Below are 27,888 nucleotides of genomic sequence, written 5' to 3'. Positions count from 1 at the left end.
TATTGTCATGTGGAGTTAAGAACTGCAAATGAACATTATTTGACATTTTCTTGCACAAAAGTAATATTTTCTCTTGATTTGTGTACATTTTTTACTCCAATTTGCTGTCAGTGAGCTTTACTCATTGAGTTGTATTTTTTTTACCCAGTGCATGGGTGGGGCATGTCGAATGGGTAAATGTAGGGAAAACTTGAGGTTCAACTCAAAAGGAGAGAGTTGGCAACCAACATGACCTCCCTTATCCTAGGGGTAAGGGAGCCCTAGGATTAACTTATTACCTGATTACTGGGTTCAGCTTTACATACAATCCGTAGTTCTGCTGTATTCCAGTTACATCAGACAGTCGGTTTAGACATCAGACCTGAGTTTAAAAAAAATAATTGGAATTTCAACACACCACAGACACCTACAGTATATTCTTACAAACGTTTTAAGCTTTACTTTCCATAAGCAAAACACTGCTTTTCATTTGTTCAGGTTGTAGTCACAGGCACCATGTGTAGCACTGATTTTACACACACCCTTACTTGTGTATGTCTTGGAAAATAAACAGAGCAGCCGTATTTAAATTCAAAGTCAACCTTATAAGTCATAACTTTGGGTAGTTGGAGTTCCTCCTAGTTTCCCAGTAGAAAATCTGACTTCAGAGGGAGGTGCTGTCCCCCCCCAACCAGGAAGTAGGAATTTACCAACTCCATTTGAACCCCAAGATGGAGCTGTGGTGCAGTGAATGATGGAGGCTAAACCGTAGAGACTCAAACCGTCAATCATGGGAACTTTTGCACCACTTCCTGTCCTTTGGACAACCCAATCATTTATCAACACTAAGAGCAATTTTTGGACAAAGTCAGGCTAGCGGTTTTCCCTGACTTCTTGCCACAATATAATACATCTAAAGTAGAGAGGAAGCTAGGCTCATCTACAGCCAGGGTTTTGGAGAACTTTCATTGAGGACAAGAAGAAACCAAGACACCTGAAGTGACTGATTCCCTTCAACGCTTCCCTTTGAGGTTATTTATAGGTGAAATAGGAAAGAAAAAAAAAAACGTTTGTAGAGTTCTTTGATATTTATCTCCAGTGTGGATTCAGTCTAATTTAATATCTGCTGTATATATAAAAAAAAAAGCACATAGCTTACATTATTATCATTATAAAGAGGCAGCGTCACAGAAGTAGTAAATAGCTTAGGGGTATAATATAAGTGCCTGCCAATACCTACCAGTCCAGACACAGGCCTGCTGTAGTGTGGAGCTACTGCAGCTGGAGAGGCTTCACTGAACACTGAGGAGGAATCGACACCAAAGGAGTTAGAGGTCACTTTGGGTTCACTCAGCACAGAGCCACTTCCTTTGGCATGGATGACATGGAAAACAAAGCAACTGTTCCCTTACTGGACATCTTAGGGAGGTTGATTCATCCTCAATGACTCTGAGGGGAGTTTAACATAAGAGATTAAAAATGAAAAACCTGCTGCAGCTGCTGTTGGGTAGAAACTTGAACTGTGCAGATTTTGGAACGGTGGGATATGAAGAACCAGCTGAGGGGAGGTAAGGCTACTTTTAACAGACATTTTGCAAAGTTGGTTTGGCGTCAATCGAATGTAGCAGCGCAACTGCGAGGGAAAGGAAAGCAGAACTTCGGTAAGAGACTGACAGGCCCCACGCCGAGGGTCAAACGATCCCTGCCGACCACCTCGGAGCCGGAGAGGAAGAGGAGGAAGCACTCTTCATCAGCGGACGGCTCCTCTTCGATGCTCTGCACTGAGAAGAGGTGAATCTGAGGGTGTAGGTAGTATGTCATGAGGTGAGGGTGACTGAGAACCTTTAGAAGTCCGCTATATATACACAGTGCATCGTTTTTTTTTCTTCTCTGAGGTTGAGGTGAGAGACTGAGGATCGGCTCAGACGACCAGGCTGCTGAGGGAAGGAAGAGGAGAGACAAACTGAAGAAGAAGAAGAGGTATCCTGTTTTGGGAAGGGAGAGGAGTTCCTGGGAGACCCGGTCCCAGAGAGGAGCCACCGTTAGGCGGGAGGTTCACAACTGGCTGCTGCTTCTTCTGTCACAAAGCCTACAGTAGCAATGTCTGCCAGGTGGGTCGGTATAGTGAGTAAAATAGGGTGAGGAGGGGGGAGGAGTGTTGGGGGTAATCACTGTTTTACATGGAAGTTCTGGGAGGAGCGGAGACGATTTTACTTAGTCGGATTATTTTGGTCTTTTTTTTTTCCTTGTCTTTAAACGCTCCCTGTCGTCCCCCGTCTCGACTGGGCTTTGTACTCGCTCCGTCCCGATTCCTGAGAGCTTCATTCATCCTCCAGGGATTCGGTCTTGATGTCGTTGGGCACGCCTCCGGTTCTGGACAGCGCCAAGATGGTGTGGTTGACGGCAGCCATCTCCACGGCCAGAGAGATGGGGTCCTGATGCTCGTTGTGAGCCGCGCTGTCGTCCTAACGGGAAAATCAAAACAGGGTGTCTGATGATCAACTCTTCATGTGCTGCAGTGCTCTGCTGAAAACCCGAGTCAATCCTTTATCAGCCTTTCAGCTCACTTTTCTACAGTTTGTCATAATAATGCATCTTTTTGGAATTTAAGCATATGGAACACAAATCAGAGAATATTTCTGAGGTAGAAGGAAACATACATTGTGTATTAAATATTTTTCTTCTAAATAATTTGAAAAGTGTAGCTTAAGGTGTTTTCATCTAGAAACTGAAAAATTCTCCCCATGTCTCAAACTCAGTCAGTAGAACGGCTGCATTTATTCACTTGTGTTATAATTAGATGATTTGTGCAGGCATTCAGTGGTACATGGTTTTATTTAGGGATATCAGATTTATGTAAACAAAATGCATGTTGAATTTTTCAATTTTAGTGAAAATATTGAAGCCTAGGAACTAGATAGTTGCTAGTTATCCTAGCAACTATCTGCTTTTTGTGACAATCACATAAAATCCCAATACATTAAGTTTGGTTCCTGATGGAAAACTATTCAAACTCATTTTATTATTTATTCTATTTTTTTTTTATCTTTTTACATTTTGTCATTAATTTTTTTTTTACTTATGAACATTTCCAACTTTAAGAAGCAGATATTCACCTTTATCTATTTTCATACATTAAACAGAGGGAGGAAAAAAAATCATAATCTTATGAAATCCAACTTTTATTGAACAGGTTAGGGCTGTAATGATAAATTAAAAGTGACAACGCTCCTCGGTGTCACTTTGGTGGACTTTTCCCCAAATTTATTTGGAACAGAGTTATGCTTTCTCATATGGGGTCTAGTCAAAGCTTAAATAAGCAAACAGGAAGTTTTTTTTTTCTTTTTCCAAACTGTCTTCAAAACTCAAACTGCATACCGTTACAACCCTGATGTAGATTAGAGCATTTTATTCCAAATTTTACCTTTATCACTGTATTTCATGTACATTTCTCTTTGAGCCAATCAGGTTTCAGCTTTGCTGCCCTCACCCCATCATGCCCCTGTCATGAGGACACCAGTGAATGTAGTCCTTACTACATTCTTCTCCCAGTTACCTGTGTAGGTGAGGTGGGCTCCAGGCGGTAAAGGCCAAACGGTCGGCTGAGAGGTCTCTTGTCGAAGTAGGGCAGGTCACAGGCCTGAGACGGGGGAACAGATAGAGACGGCTCACTGCCTTACTTCTGCTTCCATTTGTTCCAACAACAGGGAGGCTTGTTAATGAGGGCAATGCATCAGAGTGAAGCAAGTGTGCTTTTTCTATATTTAGTGAGAGCTGACTACAGAGTTTCGCGAGGTAAGCAGCAGTTGAAACGCCGCAGCTCGTCTTTTTATGTTCGAGTTTTATGCCAAGAACACAGGCTGCTGCTTAGTTCTGTGTGTGTGTGTGTGTATGTGTGCGCGTGTGTGCCACTCTACCTGCTCTGCAAAGTCATTCCCATCGATGTCGTCGCTGTTGGAGTGTCCACCCGGACTCTGAACGTCTATCCCATGACTCTCCAGGATTGTTGCTTCTTGGAGGAAGAGGATGGATTCTCAGTTTTACGGTGAACATTCAGTTCATCAGATATTAAATGTGACGTTCGTTAGAACACAAAGTGCTCTGCCAGCAAGTGGCGCCCTCGTTACCAATATTAGCTCGTCTCTTGATCTCCTTGCGCCGGTTAGCGAACCAGTTGTAGACTTTGAGGGAGGTCACCCTCTCCAGATCAGACAGCTTCTTCCCTATGGAGAAAACACACAAAGCAGTCTTGCTTTAACACGCCTCTTAATTAATGGAAATATTTTTCCACAATGTTTAGATTCATAGAAACGTCGCTGGCGGCATTTGAGATTCCTTCAGTCGTGATGTCTGACACACTAAAGTCTGAAAACAAAACGCTGCAGCATATTTTACGCCCCTTACCTCTGTGTGACCCACAGAGACGGATACATTCCTTGGCACTACAGGCAGAGAGACGTTCACACAGTGTTCAAATCAAACCAGTTACAGCTGAAACATTGAGAAATAATCTCCAATTGATGCGTCTCAAGAAGTCAACTCTGAACAATCTCCTTAGAAACAAGAAAAGGAAGTAAAGCATTCTAAGTTGAACCTCACTTCAAATAGAACAGTTTCTAGATGTTTATGATTCACAATTTTTTAGCTACTTTTTAAGACCATTATGAATAGAGTTTAGAATCAAATGTAAAAATGTGACAAATCTAAAAAAAAAAAAAAGCAAATAAAGTTTACTGACTGGCAACAGAAGTGAGCCAGTGGCGAAAACGAACGTTGTCTGTTCTTATCCATGATGGATGTAAAATAAAAGAAAAAGAAAAAAAGAAAAGCTAGTAAGCTAGCTAGCAAGGGTACATTAGCGCCTAGTTACTGCCAGCTGCTGCTGCCTCAAGTAACAGAACGCAGAGAAGAAGTTTGTATGCAACTCAAACGCTGATGCAACAGTAAAGTCCTGTGAGAAAACAGAAAATTAAACAGATTAAATAGTCCTGATATGACAAAACTTGTGATTACAGCATTTAAGGGCAAGTTATTTTTACTTCTGAATGAATTTAAGACTTTTTAAGGATGTGAAGACATGCCCTCTTTTCAGTCAATTGCTAACCTTTAAAATTAAAGGAAAGAGGAAAGTGTTAGCATAACTATGCAGGTTAAGATAAGTTTAATTGCGTCTAAATCAGAAAGGACAAACGTCCCCAACAAGGCTGAAGCGGAGCACAGCCAAAAGAAGAGAATACGACTTATGTAAAATAAAAGTTGATTTATTCTTGGTGAGGACTTGTTAGTGTAGCTTACCTGGTTTCTGAATAACAGCATTGCAGGCGTTGGCTATCTCCTCTCTTTTGGCTTCATCTGGGTACTGGTTGTCATTGAAGTAGCTGGAAACAATAATCACACCGATTCATTTAATTTCACAACAAAGGACAATATCAACAATATTGTTGGGGTGATGTTTGATTTTGCAGACACTGGAAGTCATTTCATTGTCCAGACTGCCTTTTACTCCTGGAGGAAATAACCGCGGCGTTATGAAGCCGTCTCCTCCACCCTCACCTCTCCATCACAGCCAGGCACTCCTTCCTCCAGGTGAAGCGGCTTCCCCGGCGCAGCCGGAAGGTTCCGGGGGCGGTGGCGAGGGGCGGCGGGGTTTGCCTCCACTCCATCTCCTCCAGAGGCAGCGGCGCTGGCCGCATGTTCAGAGTGGCACCTGGAGCAGCAGCAGAACCGGCCATGGGTTACAACGGAACGCGCTGCACAGAGAGCGAAGCCGCTCGTCTGGGTGCAGGTGTGTTCGTGGTCAGGAGATGCAAACTGAAATACAGTGGTTTGGGTAACCAGAGCGGTAAACGGTGAGCACATGTTCTCCCACGGGAAAGAACCAGAACTGCAGAGCCACTAGTAGAAACAGTGCGTTGCTCTATCAGTATTTCCATAATGTCTTCTTTTATTCCTTATTAAAGAATGAAAGAGGATCAACAGGATCAATACACTACCAGCGCCTCCAAGTGGTCAATAATAGAATGGTAGAATTATTCAAGTTGGTATTTTCTGCCACTGGAGCTTCCTCAAGCATTCAGCATCTGGAAGTGAGTCAGACTTAATCAATGCAGACAAAACACCTGCATGGCATAGCATGAGATTAAAATACGCAAGTAGCTGCATTTCCATTGAACATAAAATTATGCAATTTAAAATTATGAAAATAAATGAATATTGAAATACCAATTTTGAAAAAAGTGACGTTTTTTGATAAAAAGTTTTGCTCTAGGATGAAGTGTTTTTTCCAGCCATATCAAACTTTGTGTATTTCACAAAACCGCAATGGAAACACTGTTTTCACATCACACTACTTTGTATACCTCCTTGGATTATGTAAACATGCACAGCTGACTCCGTAACTGGTCATTTTGAAGTGCTGAATATGGAGCTCTTATGTAAAATTTGTCACATGTAGCCGCTGCCAAGTATTTTTGGTTCCATTAAATATTTCTAGATGATGTTGCATAGTTTATCCTAAACTGCAGCCATCATGGTGTCCCCTCATGTTCTCATTGGCACTCGTTTTTGTAAATATTTTGATCTTGACATGTATGGGCTGTTTATTCTAAAACTGTAAAACGTGTTCACGTGTGTGTGCTAACATTTAAGACGTCTCATCTTGTAGAGGTGAGATCAGCATTCATCTCTGCATTGCTGACTCCTCCAGCTCATCTTATTACACACTATAATGAGAAACTGCATCCGCTCCGGAGACTAAGCTTTCCACGCTAATGCTTCCAAAGAAAAGCCTGGAAGGAACTATTAAGAGCTCCACTTCCACCATGACGTCACATTTCCTCGTCTAAAGATCTGAAAATCTGCCCCGGGGTTCGTTTGAACCCTCTGTTACCTGGCGTGGTTTTCTCCAGGATGTACCAGCGGTAGAAAGCCCTCTTCTTCTGCTCGCTCAGGTCGGAGCCGTGCTGCAGCAGCCAATGGGAGATCCTGCTCTGGCTGATGCCTGGAAAGCAAAAAGACAGCCACATGTCCAATCACAGCGCCGGAACAACGCGTGGATAATTAGAAAGCAGAGACCCAAGAGGCACAGAGGAGATGAGTGAGGGTGAAGTGTTTTTCTCCTGTCTTGGCTTTGATTTCACCTCCTCCTCCAATCACAGCTGGCAATCACAGAAATGCACCTCGACGTCTTCGGTAATTTACAAACAATGCCTCTTATTTAGCTTTTCACGTCTGATTCTGCTCTCGGTTTAATTATACATGAACGCCATATGAGCCATAGATGGGAGTTTTAGATAAGGCTTTAGAGTAATGTGTGATGGATGAGACCATATTCCTCCAGGCAAAGTTAAAGAATGCATTTTTTCCCCTTTGGTTGATAACATCTTTGTTCATTACTGCAACTCAAATCCTGACATGCAACAATCTGATGGTTAAAGGGCAACTATGTGGTCTTAACCAACCCAGGGCACCATGTGGGGTCTGCATGCGTTCTACAGTTAGAAACATTTTATTTCTATTTTTAGGTGTTAAAATAAAAAATAAAAAAAAAATCCCAAAAAACTAAGGATTCAGGTTTAGAGTGCAGATGGATGGAAAAGTCACGTTTTATACTTTTGTGAACTATTGGGACAACATGGAAGTGATGAGGGAAGATTATTTAGATTTAGTTATATTATCCAGATTCTCTCCTCTTCAGTTTAAGGCAACATTTATAATATAAAGAGCCACAAACAATCAATCTGCTTAGAGCCAGAAAACAACTTTACATTTTGGATAAATAGCTACCAAATAAAATTTGCCAACTTTTTTTCTTTTTTTCAAAGAACCAACATTTTATTTCTATTTTAGGTGTTAAAGTAAAAAGAACAAAATCCAACTTTTTAACAAACATGGGTGCAAAATTAAGTAAAAAATATTTGCTTTTTAGTTGTTTTTTAACTAATTAAAACAATTATTACTGGGACTGTTGTTGAAGAAAATAAACAAAAATTATTCTACAAATATATAAAAAAATCATTTATTATACCTGTATTTAACGTAGGGGTGCACCGATCGAAGAGCTTCAAAAAGTCTGACCTGTCGATTACGATTTTGGCCGTTACAGATTTTCTTTTTGTGGGAAATGTTGCTAAATATAGCAAGAAAGTTGCCGAGTTGGCAGCAGAGTGGATTCATGTGCTACTAACCGGTCACTTGAGCCACGACAGCCTGAGAAATCCTCCGGTTCCCCAGGAAAGCTTTGATCTCTTCTTTCACCAGACTGCTGTCCCTTCTGCAAACAGAAACACAGCAACACTATTAAAAAGTAGACTGGGACACAAGTAGCAGGAAAACAGCAATAACAGGCTACGGTGGAATAAGTGTCTGAATCATATGCTAAATGAAAGCTGCTGTTTTTTTGCACTTTTAAAGATAAAAGCAGCGTTTGGTTCTGAAACAACATCCTGAGATTCGATATCTCCCAGAGCTCAGTTCAACCCATCATCTGAACAGAGAGAGTAAGAAACTAACATCTGTTGCAATCAATTGGCATGGCAACTAGAGCATTAAGTAGATAAGCAGAAAAGGTAACACTAGAGGAGCTGCAGAACTTAAAGAATCTATAAGACAGGACAGTTTTGTTTTCACACCTGATGGTCCATTAGACTGGGTTTGATCAGGGATCAAAATTGCAACACTTTTATATTTTCAGCTGCTGCTGTTCTCGTCTAGACTACACTGTGTCAAACAAACCAAACACTTTGAAAAACCTGTTTCCCTCCTCGCCTGTGGTGGCGCTGCACCAAGAACACAGAAGAAAACAACACGAAAATCTCTGAAGAAGACACTGAACTCCTGAAGTGTAAACAAAAATGTAGCGGCATCAGATTTCAGTAGTTGTAGAATTTATTTTTTTCTTTGGTAAGAGAGACAGATGCATGTCTCCTGCTAGCGACAGGCTTGTGCATTTGTTTTGGTTGTGTTTACCCAGAATGCCCTGCCCTGCCCTGCCCTGTAGTCCATTTCCTGCTTACAAAGAGGTCTCCAGTCCTCTTGGCATTCAAGCCTCACCAAAGTTCACTTCAACCGAACAGAGACCGAGGCTTGTCGGAGGACCAGAGTTCGATTTTTTGGTCCACCCACCATTCCTATGGTTGGAGGTTCACCTTCCAGTCAGATCTACACTCAGAGCTCTGATACAACAGCTCAGATCAAAGTCCAGACCTGAATCCAAAAGAAAATGAGGAACAGAAAACACTGAAGCGTGATTATAGTTTCAGAATCCTCCGAGGGTGTGAATACTTTTCCCCAGACGTCACAGCTGTCATTCNTTGGACAAAGTCAGGCTAGCGGTTTTCCCTGACTTCTTGCCACAATATAATACATCTAAAGTAGAGAGGAAGCTAGGCTCATCTACAGCCAGGGTTTTGGAGAACTTTCATTGAGGACAAGAAGAAACCAAGACACCTGAAGTGACTGATTCCCTTCAACGCTTCCCTTTGAGGTTATTTATAGGTGAAATAGGAAAGAAAAAAAAAAACGTTTGTAGAGTTCTTTGATATTTATCTCCAGTGTGGATTCAGTCTAATTTAATATCTGCTGTATATAAAAAAAAAAGCACATAGCTTACATTATTATCATTATAAAGAGGCAGCGTCACAGAAGTAGTAAATAGCTTAGGGGTATAATATAAGTGCCTGCCAATACCTACCAGTCCAGACACAGGCCTGCTGTAGTGTGGAGCTACTGCAGCTGGAGAGGCTTCACTGAACACCGAGGAGGAATCGACACCAAAGGAGTTAGAGGTCACTTTGGGTTCACTCAGCACAGAGCCACTTCCTTTGGCATGGATGACATGGAAAACAAAGCAACTGTTCCCTTACTGGACATCTTAGGGAGGTTGATTCATCCTCAATGACTCTGAGGGGAGTTTAACATAAGAGATTAAAAATGAAAAACCTGCTGCAGCTGCTGTTGGGTAGAAACTTGAACTGTGCAGATTTTGGAACGGTGGGATATGAAGAACCAGCTGAGGGGAGGTAAGGCTACTTTTAACAGACATTTTGCAAAGTTGGTTTGGCGTCAATCGAATGTAGCAGCGCAACTGCGAGGGAAAGGAAAGCAGAACTTCGGTAAGAGACTGACAGGCCCCACGCCGAGGGTCAAACGATCCCTGCCGACCACCTCGGAGCCGGAGAGGAAGAGGAGGAAGCACTCTTCATCAGCGGACGGCTCCTCTTCGATGCTCTGCACTGAGAAGAGGTGAATCTGAGGGTGTAGGTAGTATGTCATGAGGTGAGGGTGACTGAGAACGTTTAGAAGTCCGCTATATATACACAGTGCATCGTTTTTTTTTCTTCTCTGAGGTTGAGGTGAGAGACTGAGGATCGGCTCAGACGACCAGGCTGCTGAGGGAAGGAAGAGGAGAGACAAACTGAAGAAGAAGAAGAAGAAGAGGTATCCTGTTTTGGGAAGGGAGAGGAGTTCCTGGGAGACCCGGTCCCAGAGAGGAGCCACCGTTAGGCGGGAGGTTCACAACTGGCTGCTGCTTCTTCTGTCACAAAGCCTACAGTAGCAATGTCTGCCAGGTGGGTCGGTATAGTGAGTAAAATAGGGTGAGGAGGGGGGAGGAGTGTTGGGGGTAATCACTGTTTTACATGGAAGTTCTGGGAGGAGCGGAGACGATTTTACTTAGTCGGATTATTTTGGTCTTTTTTTTTTCCTTGTCTTTAAACGCTCCCTGTCGTCCCCCGTCTCGACTGGGCTTTGTACTCGCTCCGTCCCGATTCCTGAGAGCTTCATTCATCCTCCAGGGATTCGGTCTTGATGTCGTTGGGCACGCCTCCGGTTCTGGACAGCGCCAAGATGGTGTGGTTGACAGCAGCCATCTCCACGGCCAGAGAGATGGGGTCCTGATGCTCGTTGTGAGCCGCGCTGTCGTCCTAACGGGAAAATCAAAACAGGGTGTCTGATGATCAACTCTTCATGTGCTGCAGTGCTCTGCTGAAAACCCGAGTCAATCCTTTATCAGCCTTTCAGCTCACTTTTCTACAGTTTGTCATAATAATGCATCTTTTTGGAATTTAAGCATATGGAACACAAATCAGAGAATATTTCTGAGGTAGAAGGAAACATACATTGTGTATTAAATATTTTTCTTCTAAATAATTTGAAAAGTGTAGCTTAAGGTGTTTTCATCTAGAAACTGAAAAATTCTCCCCATGTCTCAAACTCAGTCAGTAGAACGGCTGCGTTTATTCACTTGTGTTATAATTAGATGATTTGTGCAGGCATTCAGTGGTACATGGTTTTATTTAGGGATATCAGATTTATGTAAACAAAATGCATGTTGAATTTTTCAATTTTAGTGAAAATATTGAAGCCTAGGAACTAGATAGTTGCTAGTTATCCTAGCAACTATCTGCTTTTTGTGACAATCACATAAAATCCCAATACATTAAGTTTGGTTCCTGATGGAAAACTATTCAAACTCATTTTATTATTTATTCTATTTTTTTTTTATCTTTTTACATTTTGTCATTAATTTTTTTTTTACTTATGAACATTTCCAACTTTAAGAAGCAGATATTCACCTTTATCTATTTTCATACATTAAACAGAGGGAGGAAAAAAAATCATAATCTTATGAAATCCAACTTTTATTGAACAGGTTAGGGCTGTAATGATAAATTAAAAGTGACAACGCTCCTCGGTGTCACTTTGGTGGACTTTTCCCCAAATTTATTTGGAACAGAGTTATGCTTTCTCATATGGGGTCTAGTCAAAGCTTAAATAAGCAAACAGGAAGTTTTTTTTTTCTTTTTCCAAACTGTCTTCAAAACTCAAACTGCATACCGTTACAACCCTGATGTAGATTAGAGCATTTTATTCCAAATTTTACCTTTATCACTGTATTTCATGTACATTTCTCTTTGAGCCAATCAGGTTTCAGCTTTGCTGCCCTCACCCCATCATGCCCCTGTCATGAGGACACCAGTGAATGTAGTCCTTACTACATTCTTCTCCCAGTTACCTGTGTAGGTGAGGTGGGCTCCAGGCGGTAAAGGCCAAACGGTCGGCTGAGAGGTCTCTTGTCGAAGTAGGGCAGGTCACAGGCCTGAGACGGGGGAACAGATAGAGACGGCTCACTGCCTTACTTCTGCTTCCATTTGTTCCAACAACAGGGAGGCTTGTTAATGAGGGCAATGCATCAGAGTGAAGCAAGTGTGCTTTTTCTATATTTAGTGAGAGCTGACTACAGAGTTTCGCGAGGTAAGCAGCAGTTGAAACGCCGCAGCTCGTCTTTTTATGTTCGAGTTTTATGCCAAGAACACAGGCTGCTGCTTAGTTCTGTGTGTGTGTGTGTGTATGTGTGCGCGTGTGTGCCACTCTACCTGCTCTGCAAAGTCATTCCCATCGATGTCGTCGCTGTTGGAGTGTCCACCCGGACTCTGAACGTCTATCCCATGACTCTCCAGGATTGTTGCTTCTTGGAGGAAGAGGATGGATTCTCAGTTTTACGGTGAACATTCAGTTCATCAGATATTAAATGTGACGTTCGTTAGAACACAAAGTGCTCTGCCAGCAAGTGGCGCCCTCGTTACCAATATTAGCTCGTCTCTTGATCTCCTTGCGCCGGTTAGCGAACCAGTTGTAGACTTTGAGGGAGGTCACCCTCTCCAGATCAGACAGCTTCTTCCCTATGGAGAAAACACACAAAGCAGTCTTGCTTTAACACGCCTCTTAATTAATGGAAATATTTTTCCACAATGTTTAGATTCATAGAAACGTCGCTGGCGGCATTTGAGATTCCTTCAGTCGTGATGTCTGACACACTAAAGTCTGAAAACAAAACGCTGCAGCATATTTTACGCCCCTTACCTCTGTGTGACCCACAGAGACGGATACATTCCTTGGCACTACAGGCAGAGAGACGTTCACACAGTGTTCAAATCAAACCAGTTACAGCTGAAACATTGAGAAATAATCTCCAATTGATGCGTCTCAAGAAGTCAACTCTGAACAATCTCCTTAGAAACAAGAAAAGGAAGTAAAGCATTCTAAGTTGAACCTCACTTCAAATAGAACAGTTTCTAGATGTTTATGATTCACAATTTTTTAGCTACTTTTTAAGACCATTATGAATAGAGTTTAGAATCAAATGTAAAAATGTGACAAATCTAAAAAAAAAAAAAAGCAAATAAAGTTTACTGACTGGCAACAGAAGTGAGCCAGTGGCGAAAACGAACGTTGTCTGTTCTTATCCATGATGGATGTAAAATAAAAGAAAAAGAAAAAAAGAAAAGCTAGTAAGCTAGCTAGCAAGGGTACATTAGCGCCTAGTTACTGCCAGCTGCTGCTGCCTCAAGTAACAGAACGCAGAGAAGAAGTTTGTATGCAACTCAAACGCTGATGCAACAGTAAAGTCCTGTGAGAAAACAGAAAATTAAACAGATTAAATAGTCCTGATATGACAAAACTTGTGATTACAGCATTTAAGGGCAAGTTATTTTTACTTCTGAATGAATTTAAGACTTTTTAAGGATGTGAAGACATGCCCTCTTTTCAGTCAATTGCTAACCTTTAAAATTAAAGGAAAGAGGAAAGTGTTAGCATAACTATGCAGGTTAAGATAAGTTTAATTGCGTCTAAATCAGAAAGGACAAACGTCCCCAACAAGGCTGAAGCGGAGCACAGCCAAAAGAAGAGAATACGACTTATGTAAAATAAAAGTTGATTTATTCTTGGTGAGGACTTGTTAGTGTAGCTTACCTGGTTTCTGAATAACAGCATTGCAGGCGTTGGCTATCTCCTCTCTTTTGGCTTCATCTGGGTACTGGTTGTCATTGAAGTAGCTGGAAACAATAATCACACCGATTCATTTAATTTCACAACAAAGGACAATATCAACAATATTGTTGGGGTGATGTTTGATTTTGCAGACACTGGAAGTCATTTCATTGTCCAGACTGCCTTTTACTCCTGGAGGAAATAACCGCGGCGTTATGAAGCCGTCTCCTCCACCCTCACCTCTCCATCACAGCCAGGCACTCCTTCCTCCAGGTGAAGCGGCTTCCCCGGCGCAGCCGGAAGGTTCCGGGGGCGGTGGCGAGGGGCGGCGGGGTTTGCCTCCACTCCATCTCCTCCAGAGGCAGCGGCGCTGGCCGCATGTTCAGAGTGGCACCTGGAGCAGCAGCAGAACCGGCCATGGGTTACAACGGAACGCGCTGCACAGAGAGCGAAGCCGCTCGTCTGGGTGCAGGTGTGTTCGTGGTCAGGAGATGCAAACTGAAATACAGTGGTTTGGGTAACCAGAGCGGTAAACGGTGAGCACATGTTCTCCCACGGGAAAGAACCAGAACTGCAGAGCCACTAGTAGAAACAGTGCGTTGCTCTATCAGTATTTCCATAATGTCTTCTTTTATTCCTTATTAAAGAATGAAAGAGGATCAACAGGATCAATACACTACCAGCGCCTCCAAGTGGTCAATAATAGAATGGTAGAATTATTCAAGTTGGTATTTTCTGCCACTGGAGCTTCCTCAAGCATTCAGCATCTGGAAGTGAGTCAGACTTAATCAATGCAGACAAAACACCTGCATGGCATAGCATGAGATTAAAATACGCAAGTAGCTGCATTTCCATTGAACATAAAATTATGCAATTTAAAATTATGAAAATAAATGAATATTGAAATACCAATTTTGAAAAAAGTGACGTTTTTTGATAAAAAGTTTTGCTCTAGGATGAAGTGTTTTTTCCAGCCATATCAAACTTTGTGTATTTCACAAAACCGCAATGGAAACACTGTTTTCACATCACACTACTTTGTATACCTCCTTGGATTATGTAAACATGCACAGCTGACTCCGTAACTGGTCATTTTGAAGTGCTGAATATGGAGCTCTTATGTAAAATTTGTCACATGTAGCCGCTGCCAAGTATTTTTGGTTCCATTAAATATTTCTAGATGATGTTGCATAGTTTATCCTAAACTGCAGCCATCATGGTGTCCCCTCATGTTCTCATTGGCACTCGTTTTTGTAAATATTTTGATCTTGACATGTATGGGCTGTTTATTCTAAAACTGTAAAACGTGTTCACGTGTGTGTGCTAACATTTAAGACGTCTCATCTTGTAGAGGTGAGATCAGCATTCATCTCTGCATTGCTGACTCCTCCAGCTCATCTTATTACACACTATAATGAGAAACTGCATCCGCTCCGGAGACTAAGCTTTCCACGCTAATGCTTCCAAAGAAAAGCCTGGAAGGAACTATTAAGAGCTCCACTTCCACCATGACGTCACATTTCCTCGTCTAAAGATCTGAAAATCTGCCCCGGGGTTCGTTTGAACCCTCTGTTACCTGGCGTGGTTTTCTCCAGGATGTACCAGCGGTAGAAAGCCCTCTTCTTCTGCTCGCTCAGGTCGGAGCCGTGCTGCAGCAGCCAATGGGAGATCCTGCTCTGGCTGATGCCTGGAAAGCAAAAAGACAGCCACATGTCCAATCACAGCGCCGGAACAACGCGTGGATAATTAGAAAGCAGAGACCCAAGAGGCACAGAGGAGATGAGTGAGGGTGAAGTGTTTTTCTCCTGTCTTGGCTTTGATTTCACCTCCTCCTCCAATCACAGCTGGCAATCACAGAAATGCACCTCGACGTCTTCGGTAATTTACAAACAATGCCTCTTATTTAGCTTTTCACGTCTGATTCTGCTCTCGGTTTAATTATACATGAACGCCATATGAGCCATAGATGGGAGTTTTAGATAAGGCTTTAGAGTAATGTGTGATGGATGAGACCATATTCCTCCAGGCAAAGTTAAAGAATGCATTTTTTCCCCTTTGGTTGATAACATCTTTGTTCATTACTGCAACTCAAATCCTGACATGCAACAATCTGATGGTTAAAGGGCAACTATGTGGTCTTAACCAACCCAGGGCACCATGTGGGGTCTGCATGCGTTCTACAGTTAGAAACATTTTATTTCTATTTTTAGGTGTTAAAATAAAAAATAAAAAAAAAATCCCAAAAAACTAAGGATTCAGGTTTAGAGTGCAGATGGATGGAAAAGTCACGTTTTATACTTTTGTGAACTATTGGGACAACATGGAAGTGATGAGGGAAGATTATTTAGATTTAGTTATATTATCCAGATTCTCTCCTCTTCAGTTTAAGGCAACATTTATAATATAAAGAGCCACAAACAATCAATCTGCTTAGAGCCAGAAAACAACTTTACATTTTGGATAAATAGCTACCAAATAAAATTTGCCAACTTTTTTTCTTTTTTTCAAAGAACCAACATTTTATTTCTATTTTAGGTGTTAAAGTAAAAAGAACAAAATCCAACTTTTTAACAAACATGGGTGCAAAATTAAGTAAAAAATATTTGCTTTTTAGTTGTTTTTTAACTAATTAAAACAATTATTACTGGGACTGTTGTTGAAGAAAATAAACAAAAATTATTCTACAAATATATAAAAAAATCATTTATTATACCTGTATTTAACGTAGGGGTGCACCGATCGAAGAGCTTCAAAAAGTCTGACCTGTCGATTACGATTTTGGCCGTTACAGATTTTCTTTTTGTGGGAAATGTTGCTAAATATAGCAAGAAAGCTGCCGAGTTGGCAGCAGAGTGGATTCATGTGCTACTAACCGGTCACTTGAGCCACGACAGCCTGAGAAATCCTCCGGTTCCCCAGGAAAGCTTTGATCTCTTCTTTCACCAGACTGCTGTCCCTTCTGCAAACAGAAACACAGCAACACTATTAAAAAGTAGACTGGGACACAAGTAGCAGGAAAACAGCAATGACAGGCTACGGTGGAATAAGTGTCTGAATCATATGCTAAATGAAAGCTGCTGTTTTTTTGCACTTTTAAAGATAAAAGCAGCGTTTGGTTCTGAAACAACATCCTGAGATTCGATATCTCCCAGAGCTCAGTTCAACCCATCATCTGAACAGAGAGAGTAAGAAACTAACATCTGTTGCAATCAATTGGCATGGCAACTAGAGCATTAAGTAGATAAGCAGAAAAGGTAACACTGGAGGAGCTGCAGAACTTAAAGAATCTATAAGACAGGACAGTTTTGTTTTCACACCTGATGGTCCATTAGACTGGGTTTGATCAGGGATCAAAGTTGCAACATTTTTATATTTTCAGCTGCTGCTGTTCTCATCTAGACTACACTGTGTCAAACAAACCAAACACTTTGAAAAACCTGTTTCCCTCCTCGCCTGTGGTGGCGCTGCACCAAGAACACAGAAGAAAACAACACGAAAATGTCTGAAGAAGACACTGAACTCCTGAAGTGTAAACAAAAATGAAGCGGCATCAGATGTCAGTAGTTGTAGAATTTCTTTTTTTCTTTGGTAAGAGAGCCAGATGCATTTCTCCTGCTAGCGACAGGCTTGTGCATTTGTTTTGGTTGTGTTTACCCAGAATGCCCTGCCCTGCTCTGTAGTCCATTTCCTGCTTACGAAGAGGTCTCCAGTCCTCTTGGCATTCACATAGGCATTCAAGCTGCACCAAAGTTCACTTCAACCGAACAGAGACCGAGGCTTGTCGGAGGACCAGAGTTCGATTTTTTGGTCCACCCACCATTCCTATGGTGAAACCCAGTTCAGGCTCTCAGACTGTTGGAGGTTCACCTTCCAGTCAGATCTACAGTCAGAGCTCTAATACAACAGCTCAGATCAAAGTCCAGACCTGAATCCAAAAGAAAATGAGGAACAGACGTCCACAGATGCATCCTGTCTGAGCTTGGGTCTACAACATGAAAACACTCAAACATGATTATAGTTTCAGAATCCTCCAAGGGTGTGAATACTTTTCCCCAGACGTCACAGCTGTCATTCATGAGCCAATAATTAAACCCTCCCGTTTTATTCAGGCCTCCATTTTGTCAGCTTCACCACATTTTTGTTCCTTTATGCATAATGAGCGCTGCGTTCCACAGGAACACAAAGGCAGCCGCTCTATAAATGGAGACGCAATCAACGTGTTTTCAAAATGTCTTCAAGGCGACATTTCCACCGACTTAATACGGAGGAGGGAGAAAAAACTAAATAAAATAAAAACATGCAGAGACTTGCAGCTGAGTGCAGTCACACAGTATACCCAGCCTGCCTTCTGGCATCCAGTCAGCCCCTCTCCTCCACTTTTCCTTCTACATATACATTTACACATTCGCAGGCGTAGGACCACCGTGGCCCCCTGACTCGCCTCAGGGGACGGAACATGTTCAACGTTTGCTGCGTTTATCCATAATAACACGTAGAAAAGTTAATGTCTCCCACAGGAAGGCCCCCGCCCAGCTCCAGGCGAGCTCAGTCACAACGCAGCGCGCCCAAGAATCCTCGATCCAAGAGCGCGTCACGACTCTCGACATCGATATATACATCCTCCACGTCGGGCTCTTGTGGCACGGCTAAAATTAGAGCCTGGGAAAAAAAAAAAAAAAGCTGCTTGTATTGACACCAGCAAATCAATGTAGCAAGAGCTGCTGTACAAGACAGAGGAGGAAGAGGAGGAGGATGATGGGGGGTGCCAACGTAAAGACCCGACCCCTGCAGAGGAGGAAATAATGCAGCTTAAGGGAGGAATGAGAAGGGCAGCCGGGTTCGGCTGACAAGTTAACCGCTCCCAAAAATCTAACTGGATCGGCGTCAAAGCAAAGGTGTTTGATGTAGACTTTTATTAATCTTTTAAAAATTATTGTTCATCTTTAGTTTTGTTTTAATTAAAAAAAGGAAGCTTTTGTATTTAATTAGGACAATATTATCAAAGTAAAATCCTAGAATTAGGCCTGTTATGATTAATTTTACTTGGTGATAAACGACAACATTGTTTTGAGATCATTTAAGGGAGATAATGGCATGATAATATAAGTTCACCTTCATTAAATTCTAATGAACACTGAAACCGGAAGACATTTAAAAATCCAGAATAAATAAACAAAAACAGAAACAATAAAATAAATTCTAAAGTCTCTGAACAAAAATAATTATAACATTTTAAAAAAGGGCTATTTGAGACTAATTCAGCAGATTGAAGACCAGTTTTGATGCAAATGAGAAAAAGAGAAACGATAATGAAAATTTAAATTATTTAACAGGTTTTAATTTACCATGTGATCAGCTGATTTATTGTTTACTGTGACAGGTCTACCTACAGTAGAAGATATTTACTATAATACCAATTATTGTCGCTTTGCATTCCACATCTATCCAGGAACTTTCACTCAAAAAAACAAAAAAAAAAGCTGACTTGGCTGCACCTAAAAGTGCTTTTAATTAATTTAATAAATGTGTCTAAATTCAGCAAGCATCTTCAAAGGAAAAGGCTGCTATATTTTGATTTTATTGGTCAGAAATGACTGCATATTCTCTAAAAGTATCCATTAGGAAAAAAATGGAACCACTTTGATTTCTGAAAAACCCTTTTAAAGTTTTGTATAATTTACACATCCCTCTCCAACAACAACAAACAGCCTACTTTGAGTATTGCTGAGTAGGTACAACCAGGCCCTCTCCTGCTCTTCATAATGTGCAGGCTAAAGCAGAATGAGCGATGGGACGGGCGGATGGCGCCCAGGACCCGATCGTACAGCCGTGTGATAATCAGGATGTAGTGTGAAGCGCTCCGAAGGAAGTAGGAAATGACTAACACGTGTACCGTGATAGATTATGAACACTGAACCTTTCAGGCTAATGGGCCTAATTAACTCCTCGCCATGTCATATGATAAGTGGAGTTTCATGCTTTGTTCCCAGCTAGGTGCGGAGCAGAATCCTCCCTTATCCAAAACCAAACAGCTGCGTTTGTTTTATTCGGTTTTTTTTTGTTTGTTTTTTTAAATCATCTCCTCTCTGAAGCTGAAACCGTTTCAAATGTGTCCTAACTTGTTTCACTAATATTTAATCAGCGCTCGTGCTTCAAGGCTGTACTTGCATCCAGCAGAGCTTTCTCATTTGTCAAAATGTAACTACGTGACCTACATAGGCCTCGCAGGAACTACGGATGATCTGCGTGATCCGTTTTAATGACGCTCGCACATTAAAACCCCCCTACACCCCTCCACGGCGAGCCGCTCCGGCTACTGGAACCGTTTCTACTGACAGAAATCATCTCCAGAGAAGATGAAATCCATAATGCAGCCGGACTGCCGCGGCTTAAAGAGCAGCACCTCTTCATACGTCTAAATGTTCAACTCACTACACTGGATTCACCGCATCGCTAAAGTTTACATGCTTTTTAACGTGTTGTCATCTTTAACAGTTTACACTGGACGGGTTTATATCGAAGCACATTCTTGAGTTCTGGGCTGTTCAAACAGATTTAGTAAAAATAAATAAATAAATAAAACAGCAAGCAGTAAATACTTTGTTCTCAAATAAAAAGGTTGGATCTAAAATTAGTAGACAGATTGTGCAGCTGCAAATTCAATATAGGAGAGCTTTAACAGGGCTGCCAATAATTGTATAAGTGGTAGTTTGTCCATCATCATCAAGTGGATATAATTAAAGCAAGGGAGAAAAAAAAAAGCCAAAGCCTGTCTGTTGCAGCATCTAAAATGGGAAGTTATTACAAAAACTAAAGTGACTTTTTGCATCTTAAATGGGGCAGTAATATGTATTTTCTAGGCACATGAACATTTTATGACAATAATATAACTGTCACCTTCAGTTGTTATCAAATATGACTTGCAAAAATATTACTTCATGATTTAGAGCCCTGAAATTGGGTCTCCGTCTCTGAAATCTCATTCTCTTTCTGAAACTCCGCCTTCAGGAAGTCATCACAACATGGCTCCTTTATTAATCCTTTAACAACATTTCTACCAGTGTTTCACTGAGATGAGCTCCTACAATGAGCTCAGCAGATGTGCTGTTCTACCAGGTGTTTGCCAATTGCTGCTGGCTAGTCTGAAGGAGCTGAGTTGGTGCTGCTCTGTGAGGCAGAAGCTCAGAAACAGCAGCTAAGAGGAGAAGCTTTGTCCTTGAAGGCGGGGCTAGCTCCACATGGGCGTTTTGCACAGCTAAGTGGTTGCCATGGAGATCAAAGGATTTCTCAAACATTCATGAAAGAATCAAAGCAACACTGCATGCATGTTTTTGATTATGTGAAGAGTGTGTTTACTTTACATAATACTGCCCCTTTTAAATCAGAGGAGCAGTAAAAAGGTCTGTCAGATGTTCATTTAAGCTCTGAGAACAGACAGGATGTCATTTCACATTTCTGCTGTTTTTCCCATGTATGAGGGGGGAAAAAGGCATGATTCATAATGATATACCATCTGTAAAGTAAAAAAAATCATATTGGGACATACCTAATAAAAAGGCCTCTCAGAGACTGTGCAGTCTGATGCACGGTGTCTCTTGTAGGAAGGCCAAAAATAAATGCTTCTATAATTCTAGAAAAAAAAAAAATCAATATTGGCTTTAAAAAGAAAGAGAATAAAAAAAGATAATAAAAAAAAAACAGAGCTAAACCTCTAATCGTTGCGTTTCTATGCCTCTACATTCAGACACCTCCAGACAGAACTGGTGTGATGCTGAAGCGACGTTTTACTGAACACGTTGTCTTGGCTTTGAAAAGAAATAATGGTGCTCCGACATCAGCTGCACTTCAACAACCCTGAGAGAAAATGTGCTTCTCTTCTTTTTCATCATGAACCTTCAAGCTTAAAAAAAAGAGCCATCAATGTCCCGCTATTCATGATGAAAATGCACCGAGAGTAAAAGCAAAAATAATGAAAAATCAACAAAAGGGTATTTAAAGCTGCTCTCAGAAGCACTTTATGTGTTCATCTGCTTTAGGTGTGAGAGAAAAAGTTTGCAAAGTAAACAGTTTGAGACCAAATCCCACCACCCCCACATCCAGCTGCCACTACCACTCACCTCATCAGCTCCTCCACCTTGTCATCCACGTCCAGGTCTTCTTCTGCAGCTTCGAAGCCGAACGCCCTGGACGCCGCCGCGCTGTTCACCGGGTAGCGAGGCGGGGACAGCTTCCCGTTGGGTGTGGCCGCCAGGCTGTCCCGCCCATTCTGCGACAGCGCCACCAGCGCCACGGGCGACGGCAGCACGGCTGAGGGCGGTGGCGGCCCCGGGGGCGGGGACGTGTCGTAGCTGTTGCTGGGCGACGGGGACAGCCCTCCGCCGCTGTTGTTGAACTGCGTTTGCGTGGCTGTGGAAATTTTGGAGGTGGTGGACGAGGCGACGGCGGCGGCGACGACGAGGGAGGAGGAGGAGGAGTGGTCGCCGCCTTCGCCGCCGTTGCACGTCGCCGAGGAGGAAGAGGTGGTGGTGGTTGTTGCCGAGGCAGTGGCGTTATTGTTGAAGGATGTGGCGGTTGTTTTGGCGACGGAGCTGTTGGCCCCGGCTACGAGGTAGGTGGACGAGGAGGAGGAGGAGGAAGAGGTGCGGCGGCCGAACTTGTCGCCGTGCTCCCGGTCCAGCCGGTCCAGAGTGTCGAGCGCGTGCAGGATCTCCTGCTTCGTCATGCCGGTGCGACGCAGCCGCTGCAGCAGGTCTATCTGCTCGATGGTGAAGCGCGGCTCCTCGCTGAAGTCGGACATCCTGCTGCTGCTGCTGGGCAGGAAGAGACAAACAGGAAGCACAGGCGGGAAGTTCAGGAAACTCACAGGCTGACAACGTGGGAGCACACAGGATGTCAGAGGATAAGAAACAGTCGCATCATGGGGAGGAAAAAAAAAAGAAAAACGATGGGAGGAGTTTGAGGAATGATATGTAAAAAGGAAAATTACAAGGAGGAAAAAAAAACAGTAGGAGTTGATAAGAAAAGAGAGCAAGATAAAGAAGTGTGAAAGAAAAAGAAAAGGGAGGGGCAAGGCAGAGGGGGAAAAAAAAAATAAATCAGCTATTTTTGGGAAGCGGCAGGCAACACGCGCAGCCTGCCAGAGTCACCTTGACAGCTGATGCTATCTTAACATTCAGACTGTCGTTCTTTAAGAGCTGCTCCATAATCCCCGCGCGCTGCGCTGCGCTGCGCCGCCACCCACGCTGGATGCTTTTCATAAGCAATTTGCTGGACTCCAAATCAATGCCTCTGGAAACAGACTGCGGCAGAATTTTTTTTTATGTTTTTTTTGCCGTGTTCGGCGGCGGCCCAGCCTGCGTTGACATGACGACTGCTTTAAAAAAAAAACAAAAAAAAAAGGGGTCACCAGCTCCTCACTACAGTTCTGTTACTGTGGAGAGTGGGAAAGCGACGGGAAGATGTCGTTAGTCATCTTGGAGGTCAAAAATACAGGAAGGGTGCAGCTGAAGTATTCACACCCGTTTTTTTGTTGGAACTGGATTTTACAAACCACAACCAAGTTCTGCACACTTAGAAAGTGGAAGGAAAAGAAATACATTGTTCCTTATTCTTTACTTATTAAATCTGGAAATGATTTAAGAGTTTGAATTCCACCCCCTTTACTCAGATGCCCGTAAATAAAACCAGCTGCCTTAGAAAAAGGTTCCCACCAACACAACCTAAACCAACAAGCCTAGAGAGGAGCACATCAACCCTAAATCAGATTTTTTTTCTAATATTCAACCCACCGCAAACTTTTCACAGCAATTTGAACAGACCAACTCCAAACCTTTCACCAACAAAAGACACCAGATAAATAAAATCAGATTATTGCCATTTTTTGAAGCGCTTGCGGTCTTAACGGTTATGTTGCATTTATTCCCACGTAAATCACTTTAGTGTCATTTAAGTCAGATGTGCGTCCTAATTCTGCACCAGAAGAAACCAGGCGTGGCAAATTGGGATGCAAACAACAGCTGAAAAGAATAATTGTGACCGAGTTTGTCACAATAAGCAATAAAATTAATCACATGATAAATTAAAAATAAGCTCAATCATTTTTATTGGCATGTTTTATCATTTTTCTCTTTCTACCAAAAATTGGAAGACAAAAGTCTTTGGTCTCAACTCGCCTTTTGTGTTTACATGTCATAGACTTCATAATTTTAGTTGTTTAATCTGTTTTGTTTATTTTGGATAATCAAATTGTTTTCTTATTCCAGTGTTAAATGTTTATCGGAATTTCAAATTTATTGATTTTTGAGAATGTGTTCTTGCTTTATTATGCCATTATCATCACATGATTTGAAAATGGTCTCAAAACAATATTATTGTTTATCATAATAACTTCTGGCACATTTTATCATCCAGAAAAATTCATTATTGTGACAGGCCTAAGTCTGAACTATGAAGTCTGTCAGTGAAGCGGATCACATCACAATCCCACCTCTCATAGCTCTACCAATCTGATTTCCCTACATTAGTTGCAGTCAAAGCTCCATAAAAGGCCGTTGCTATTGGTTGTTCTTTCTTCTTTTGTCTCATGATCTTGTGACAATCCTGTCGACTCCTTTTGCTGAATAAACTTTAAAACTGATCCCATATGCTCTGCTGCGTGATGTCAACGTTCTTCTGTGCATGCAAGTCGGTTGGGCTGCAGAGCTCCACAGCTCAGGTGGAATAATATGTTGACGGGACTACAAGGTGCTTTCTCTCTGAACTCGGAGTTTCAGAATTCCCAGATGGAAATACGACAAAAAAAATGTTTTTGATAAGAATAAAAACTTCTTCCAACTGTGAAACTAATCTCAGTATTAAATATGGCTAGTGTATATATGATAAGCAGTGAACGTCTCAGGGATAAATTATGAATGGAGGACTCCTTACAGTTTATAGCTCATTAAAACAATTTCCCATATAGTTCTGTGTTGAGTGTTATATGGAAAATCACCTATTAGTGAAAGTTCCTCTAATGCTTGAACGAAGAATATGGACAGAAATTGATTTTCTGGTGTGTTTGCATTGCAAACACTGGTTAGCAAGAGCTTCCATACAAACACAGAACACAATGTTGGATCAAAGCATGAAACATCCTTTTCTTTAGCTTAGAAATCAAGCACTTTGCTGTCTGAGGGATTCTGTTCTGATAAATAAATTCAAAAAAATGTCCCACAAACAAACCTGAGGATTTTGAATAAATGTGCGCTCTGATTAAGCATTAACCAAGTTAAGCATTCACTGGTTTTGCTAGTCAAAACGATGTCCAGTAGAAGAAAAAACAAAAACAAAAACAAAAAGTCACAGGAAAATATCGGATCAGATTGGACCCCGTCAGGAATCCAGGGCTCAATCTTTTTTCTTCTTCGTTTTCTTTTTTTGTTTTTTTAAATAAATTGTCCACTTCTGTTCTACTGTAAACGATTTAAATGTACGACTCTGATAAATAACGTCTCCAAACAGGAGATCCCTCAGAGTATTTGGTTTGATCGTGAGTCAGGTCACTGAAACATGGATCAAGACATCAATCAATAGAACCAGGCAGCAATTTGAGTCTTCATTAACTGATCAATAATGAAATTATAGGAGTGATTCATGCATTTTTATGATTAGCCATCTTCAGAATTCAATAATAATGCCAAGCAATCTTCATAAATAAATTGGTACGAAGTGAGTACATGGGTACAAAATAGCTGTTTTGGCAAATCCTAAATCTAAATGGCAAAATGTATGTGAGGGATGAAAAAGTTATTTTTAATCTGAATTTAGTTTTCCCAGACATTTATTTTTACATGTTTTTATGCAGTGGAGATGATGCATAAAATATGTCTAAAGATAATATTTCTAAAAATATGTACATTATATTGAAATTATAATTATATCTTCATGTTATAATATCATAATATAAGCTCCTTAGACATTTCTTTTTAGCAAAATTCTTGGTTCACTTTGAGATATTTCTTTTAATCTGTTTTTTATTCATTTAACTGGATTTATCCATTGTAAATGCTCATTTTGTTTTGGTATCCCTTTGATAAATATATAAAAAGGGCATTATAGGTAAAATCCATTATTGTTACAAAAATGTTAAGCTGCTTTCCAACTTGCAACTTCTGATTCAGTGTTATCACAGTTTAAGAAAAACATGGCTCCATTTCCTAATTTTAACTTAAAAATAAAATAAAAAAAACTGGTAAACATCAGCTGGTTTCCACTGCATGATTCCAAAGGGTGATGTTTTAGTTTTAATTGTGGAAGGACAACAAACGTGTTTTTCCAAGTATTGGGATCACCTTAACTTGTTAAGTGGCATTTATTATTATTATTTTTAAACTAACAACTGGTCACATGAGGTTTTCTTTTTTTGTAATGTTCCACTTTTGAGTATATGTACCTACATTGAACAGCAACATAAAGAAAAGTAAAGAAGTTCCAATTATGGCTTTTGGTTTGTCAACCCAAAACCAGTGGGCACCATTTTAACTCCTTACCCCTCTTCCTAAACTTCCTAGATACGCCCCTGTTAGTAATGGATAATAATGCTAACTTCAGCGAAAAATAATCAGAGGTTCAGGTTTCTGACACATAACATACAAGCTACGTCAATTGTACGCACCTTGTCTTCCTCCGGTTCTGTCCGAACCGACCTCCTCGGTTCGTGGTGCCTGTTCCATCCATGTGTTTTTGTTTTGCTGACTATGTGGCCCGCAGTGACAGCGCCAATGTGTCGCTCTGAACGGCAGAGCTGCAGGCACGCCGCCCCCGGCGTTGATGCCAGTTTTCACGCCCTTTGCCCAAAAAGCTAACGACGAGTGAATGTTTTTCCGTACCAAAATGAGCCACGAACAGCACAAACATCATATCAGACACATTGCAACACGTTTTGCACGTCCGACTTTACTTCATTAATGCGGTCCCGTTTCTGAATTGGTCCTGACAACAGTCCACTGGCACCACAGAAGCCGCCAGCCAACTCAACCCGGGTTATTTCGGTCGCAGAGAGCCTTTGAAGTGATTAGCATAATGTGCTAGCCGTGCCAAAGCCGCTCCTAGCTGCCTTTAGTTAGCCGCCATCGCTGGCTAGCGAGCGTTTCATATTAATAACATCACTTTCAGTGTTGGAGACAGTAAAGTACATGACTTACCTCGGTTCAAATAGTCCACTTCACCATTTAACTTTAAAAGTAACGCACAAGTCAAGCGGTGTCTTTTACTGCTGCCGAATTATAACGCAGTTTGATGGCAGTGCCCTGCACGACCCTTTTCCAAGGATTTCTAATCAGAGGCGAATTATTTGCCTCTCCGCTTTGTCTGTCTGACAACAGCCATATTGACAACTAACACCTTCGAGGAGCGCAGAGGGAACTGTAGTTTTACTCCCACAAAGGCCTTTATAACACGCGGCGGCGTTCTCCAGGCGAAAGACTACAAATCCCGGAAAGGAGAGCGAGGTGGAGCTGAGGGCTCGCGGATCTACAGCTGTCACATCAGAAACAGAGGCGGTGCGGCTTTTAATGCAACCGACAGCAGGCACCAAGCAGCGCCAGGCAGCCAGGAGGAAAGCTTTTGGGAATGAAAACAGCATCATATACTCCACAAAAAATGTTCTGTTGCTTAAAAATGTAGGAAGGTCTTCTTGTCCGTACATTAAAAAAAGGTGAATTACACTTAATATTTTAGTGAAGTGGTATAAAATTGAAGTTTGCTATCAAAAGAGAAGACACAGTAACACAGACTAATTAGAGATGAGGTGAAAGCATACAACCACTGTTTCGTGGTACTGAGCACCCCTGTAATGTCAGTGTTTGATACAGCCCCTATGAAAGAGTATTAGTGATTATATCCAGAAAACAAATCACTGCCTTTATGCACTAAACCTCCACCAGGAGCCAAAATAAATAACTATAAAGTGTTTTTTTAATATTTGATCCAAAAGAATGTTTCATTATTTGATTTTGTTCTGGTCACTCCCTTTGCTATTTTATATGGAAAAATGTGGAGCAGGATTACTGTGATTGGGGGCAAAAAAAAAGTGTTCAGATTTTTTTTTATCTCAGAACTCTGACTAATATTTTTCTAATTCTAGCTCTAATTTTGAAATTG

General features: G+C 41.5%; 2 protein-coding genes across 5 annotated transcripts; both read right to left on the bottom strand.

The window, feature by feature from the left end:
• Nucleotides 1–664: 664 nt before the first annotated feature.
• LOC103148845 (homeobox-containing protein 1-like) lies at nucleotides 665–10,251 on the bottom strand. Its single transcript, XM_016679480.1, has 9 exons — nucleotides 10,105–10,251; nucleotides 8,166–8,274; nucleotides 6,869–6,979; nucleotides 5,533–5,686; nucleotides 5,275–5,357; nucleotides 4,107–4,202; nucleotides 3,897–3,991; nucleotides 3,536–3,619; nucleotides 665–2,444 (listed from the first exon to the last, which is right to left on the bottom strand). Exons 1-9 carry the CDS (start codon nucleotides 10,249–10,251, stop codon nucleotides 2,301–2,303), a joined length of 1,023 nt encoding a protein of 340 aa, XP_016534966.1. The 3' UTR covers nucleotides 665–2,300.
• LOC103148812 (homeobox-containing protein 1) lies at nucleotides 9,952–27,244 on the bottom strand. 4 transcript variants are annotated; one of them, XM_007567751.2, is made up of 10 exons: nucleotides 26,931–27,244; nucleotides 21,867–22,559; nucleotides 16,623–16,708; nucleotides 15,326–15,436; nucleotides 13,990–14,143; nucleotides 13,732–13,814; nucleotides 12,564–12,659; nucleotides 12,354–12,448; nucleotides 11,993–12,076; nucleotides 9,952–10,901 (listed from the first exon to the last, which is right to left on the bottom strand). In XM_007567751.2, exons 2-10 carry the CDS (start codon nucleotides 22,544–22,546, stop codon nucleotides 10,758–10,760), a joined length of 1,533 nt encoding a protein of 510 aa, XP_007567813.1. In that variant the 5' UTR covers nucleotides 22,547–22,559; nucleotides 26,931–27,244; the 3' UTR covers nucleotides 9,952–10,757. The 4 variants fall into 4 exon arrangements, with proteins under 4 accessions (XP_007567813.1, XP_007567812.1, XP_007567815.1 ...); XM_007567750.2 differs by having other exon boundaries at nucleotides 21,867–22,556; nucleotides 26,931–27,243; XM_007567753.2 differs by having other exon boundaries at nucleotides 12,354–12,445; nucleotides 21,867–22,556; nucleotides 26,931–27,243.
• Between the last annotated feature and the right edge of the window lie 644 nt (nucleotides 27,245–27,888).

The sequence above is a fragment of the Poecilia formosa genome, unplaced genomic scaffold (genome assembly GCF_000485575.1).
Source record: "Poecilia formosa unplaced genomic scaffold, Poecilia_formosa-5.1.2 Scaffold213, whole genome shotgun sequence".
In the NCBI taxonomy this organism is placed as follows: domain Eukaryota; kingdom Metazoa; phylum Chordata; class Actinopteri; order Cyprinodontiformes; family Poeciliidae; genus Poecilia; species Poecilia formosa.
The sequence above is the reverse complement of the archived record's forward strand: the minus strand, read 5'-3'. Positions and strand labels throughout refer to the sequence as shown.

Coding starts and splice junctions, on each gene's coding strand:
- LOC103148845 (XM_016679480.1), bottom strand. CDS start 10,251: ATGACATACTACCTACACCCTCAGATTCACCTCTTCTCAGTGCAGAGC. Junction 3,620..3,896: donor GGAATGACTTTGCAGAGCAG/GTAGAGTGGCAC, acceptor CCCCCGTCTCAG/GCCTGTGACCTGCCCTACTT. Junction 2,445..3,535: donor AGCCCACCTCACCTACACAG/GTAACTGGGAGA, acceptor TTTTCCCGTTAG/GACGACAGCGCGGCTCACAA.
- LOC103148812 (XM_007567751.2), bottom strand. CDS start 22,546: ATGTCCGACTTCAGCGAGGAGCCGCGCTTCACCATCGAGCAGATAGAC. Junction 15,437..16,622: donor TGTCGTGGCTCAAGTGACCG/GTTAGTAGCACA, acceptor TTTGCTTTCCAG/GCATCAGCCAGAGCAGGATC. Junction 12,449..12,563: donor CAAGAGACGAGCTAATATTG/GTAACGAGGGCG, acceptor TCTTCCTCCAAG/AAGCAACAATCCTGGAGAGT.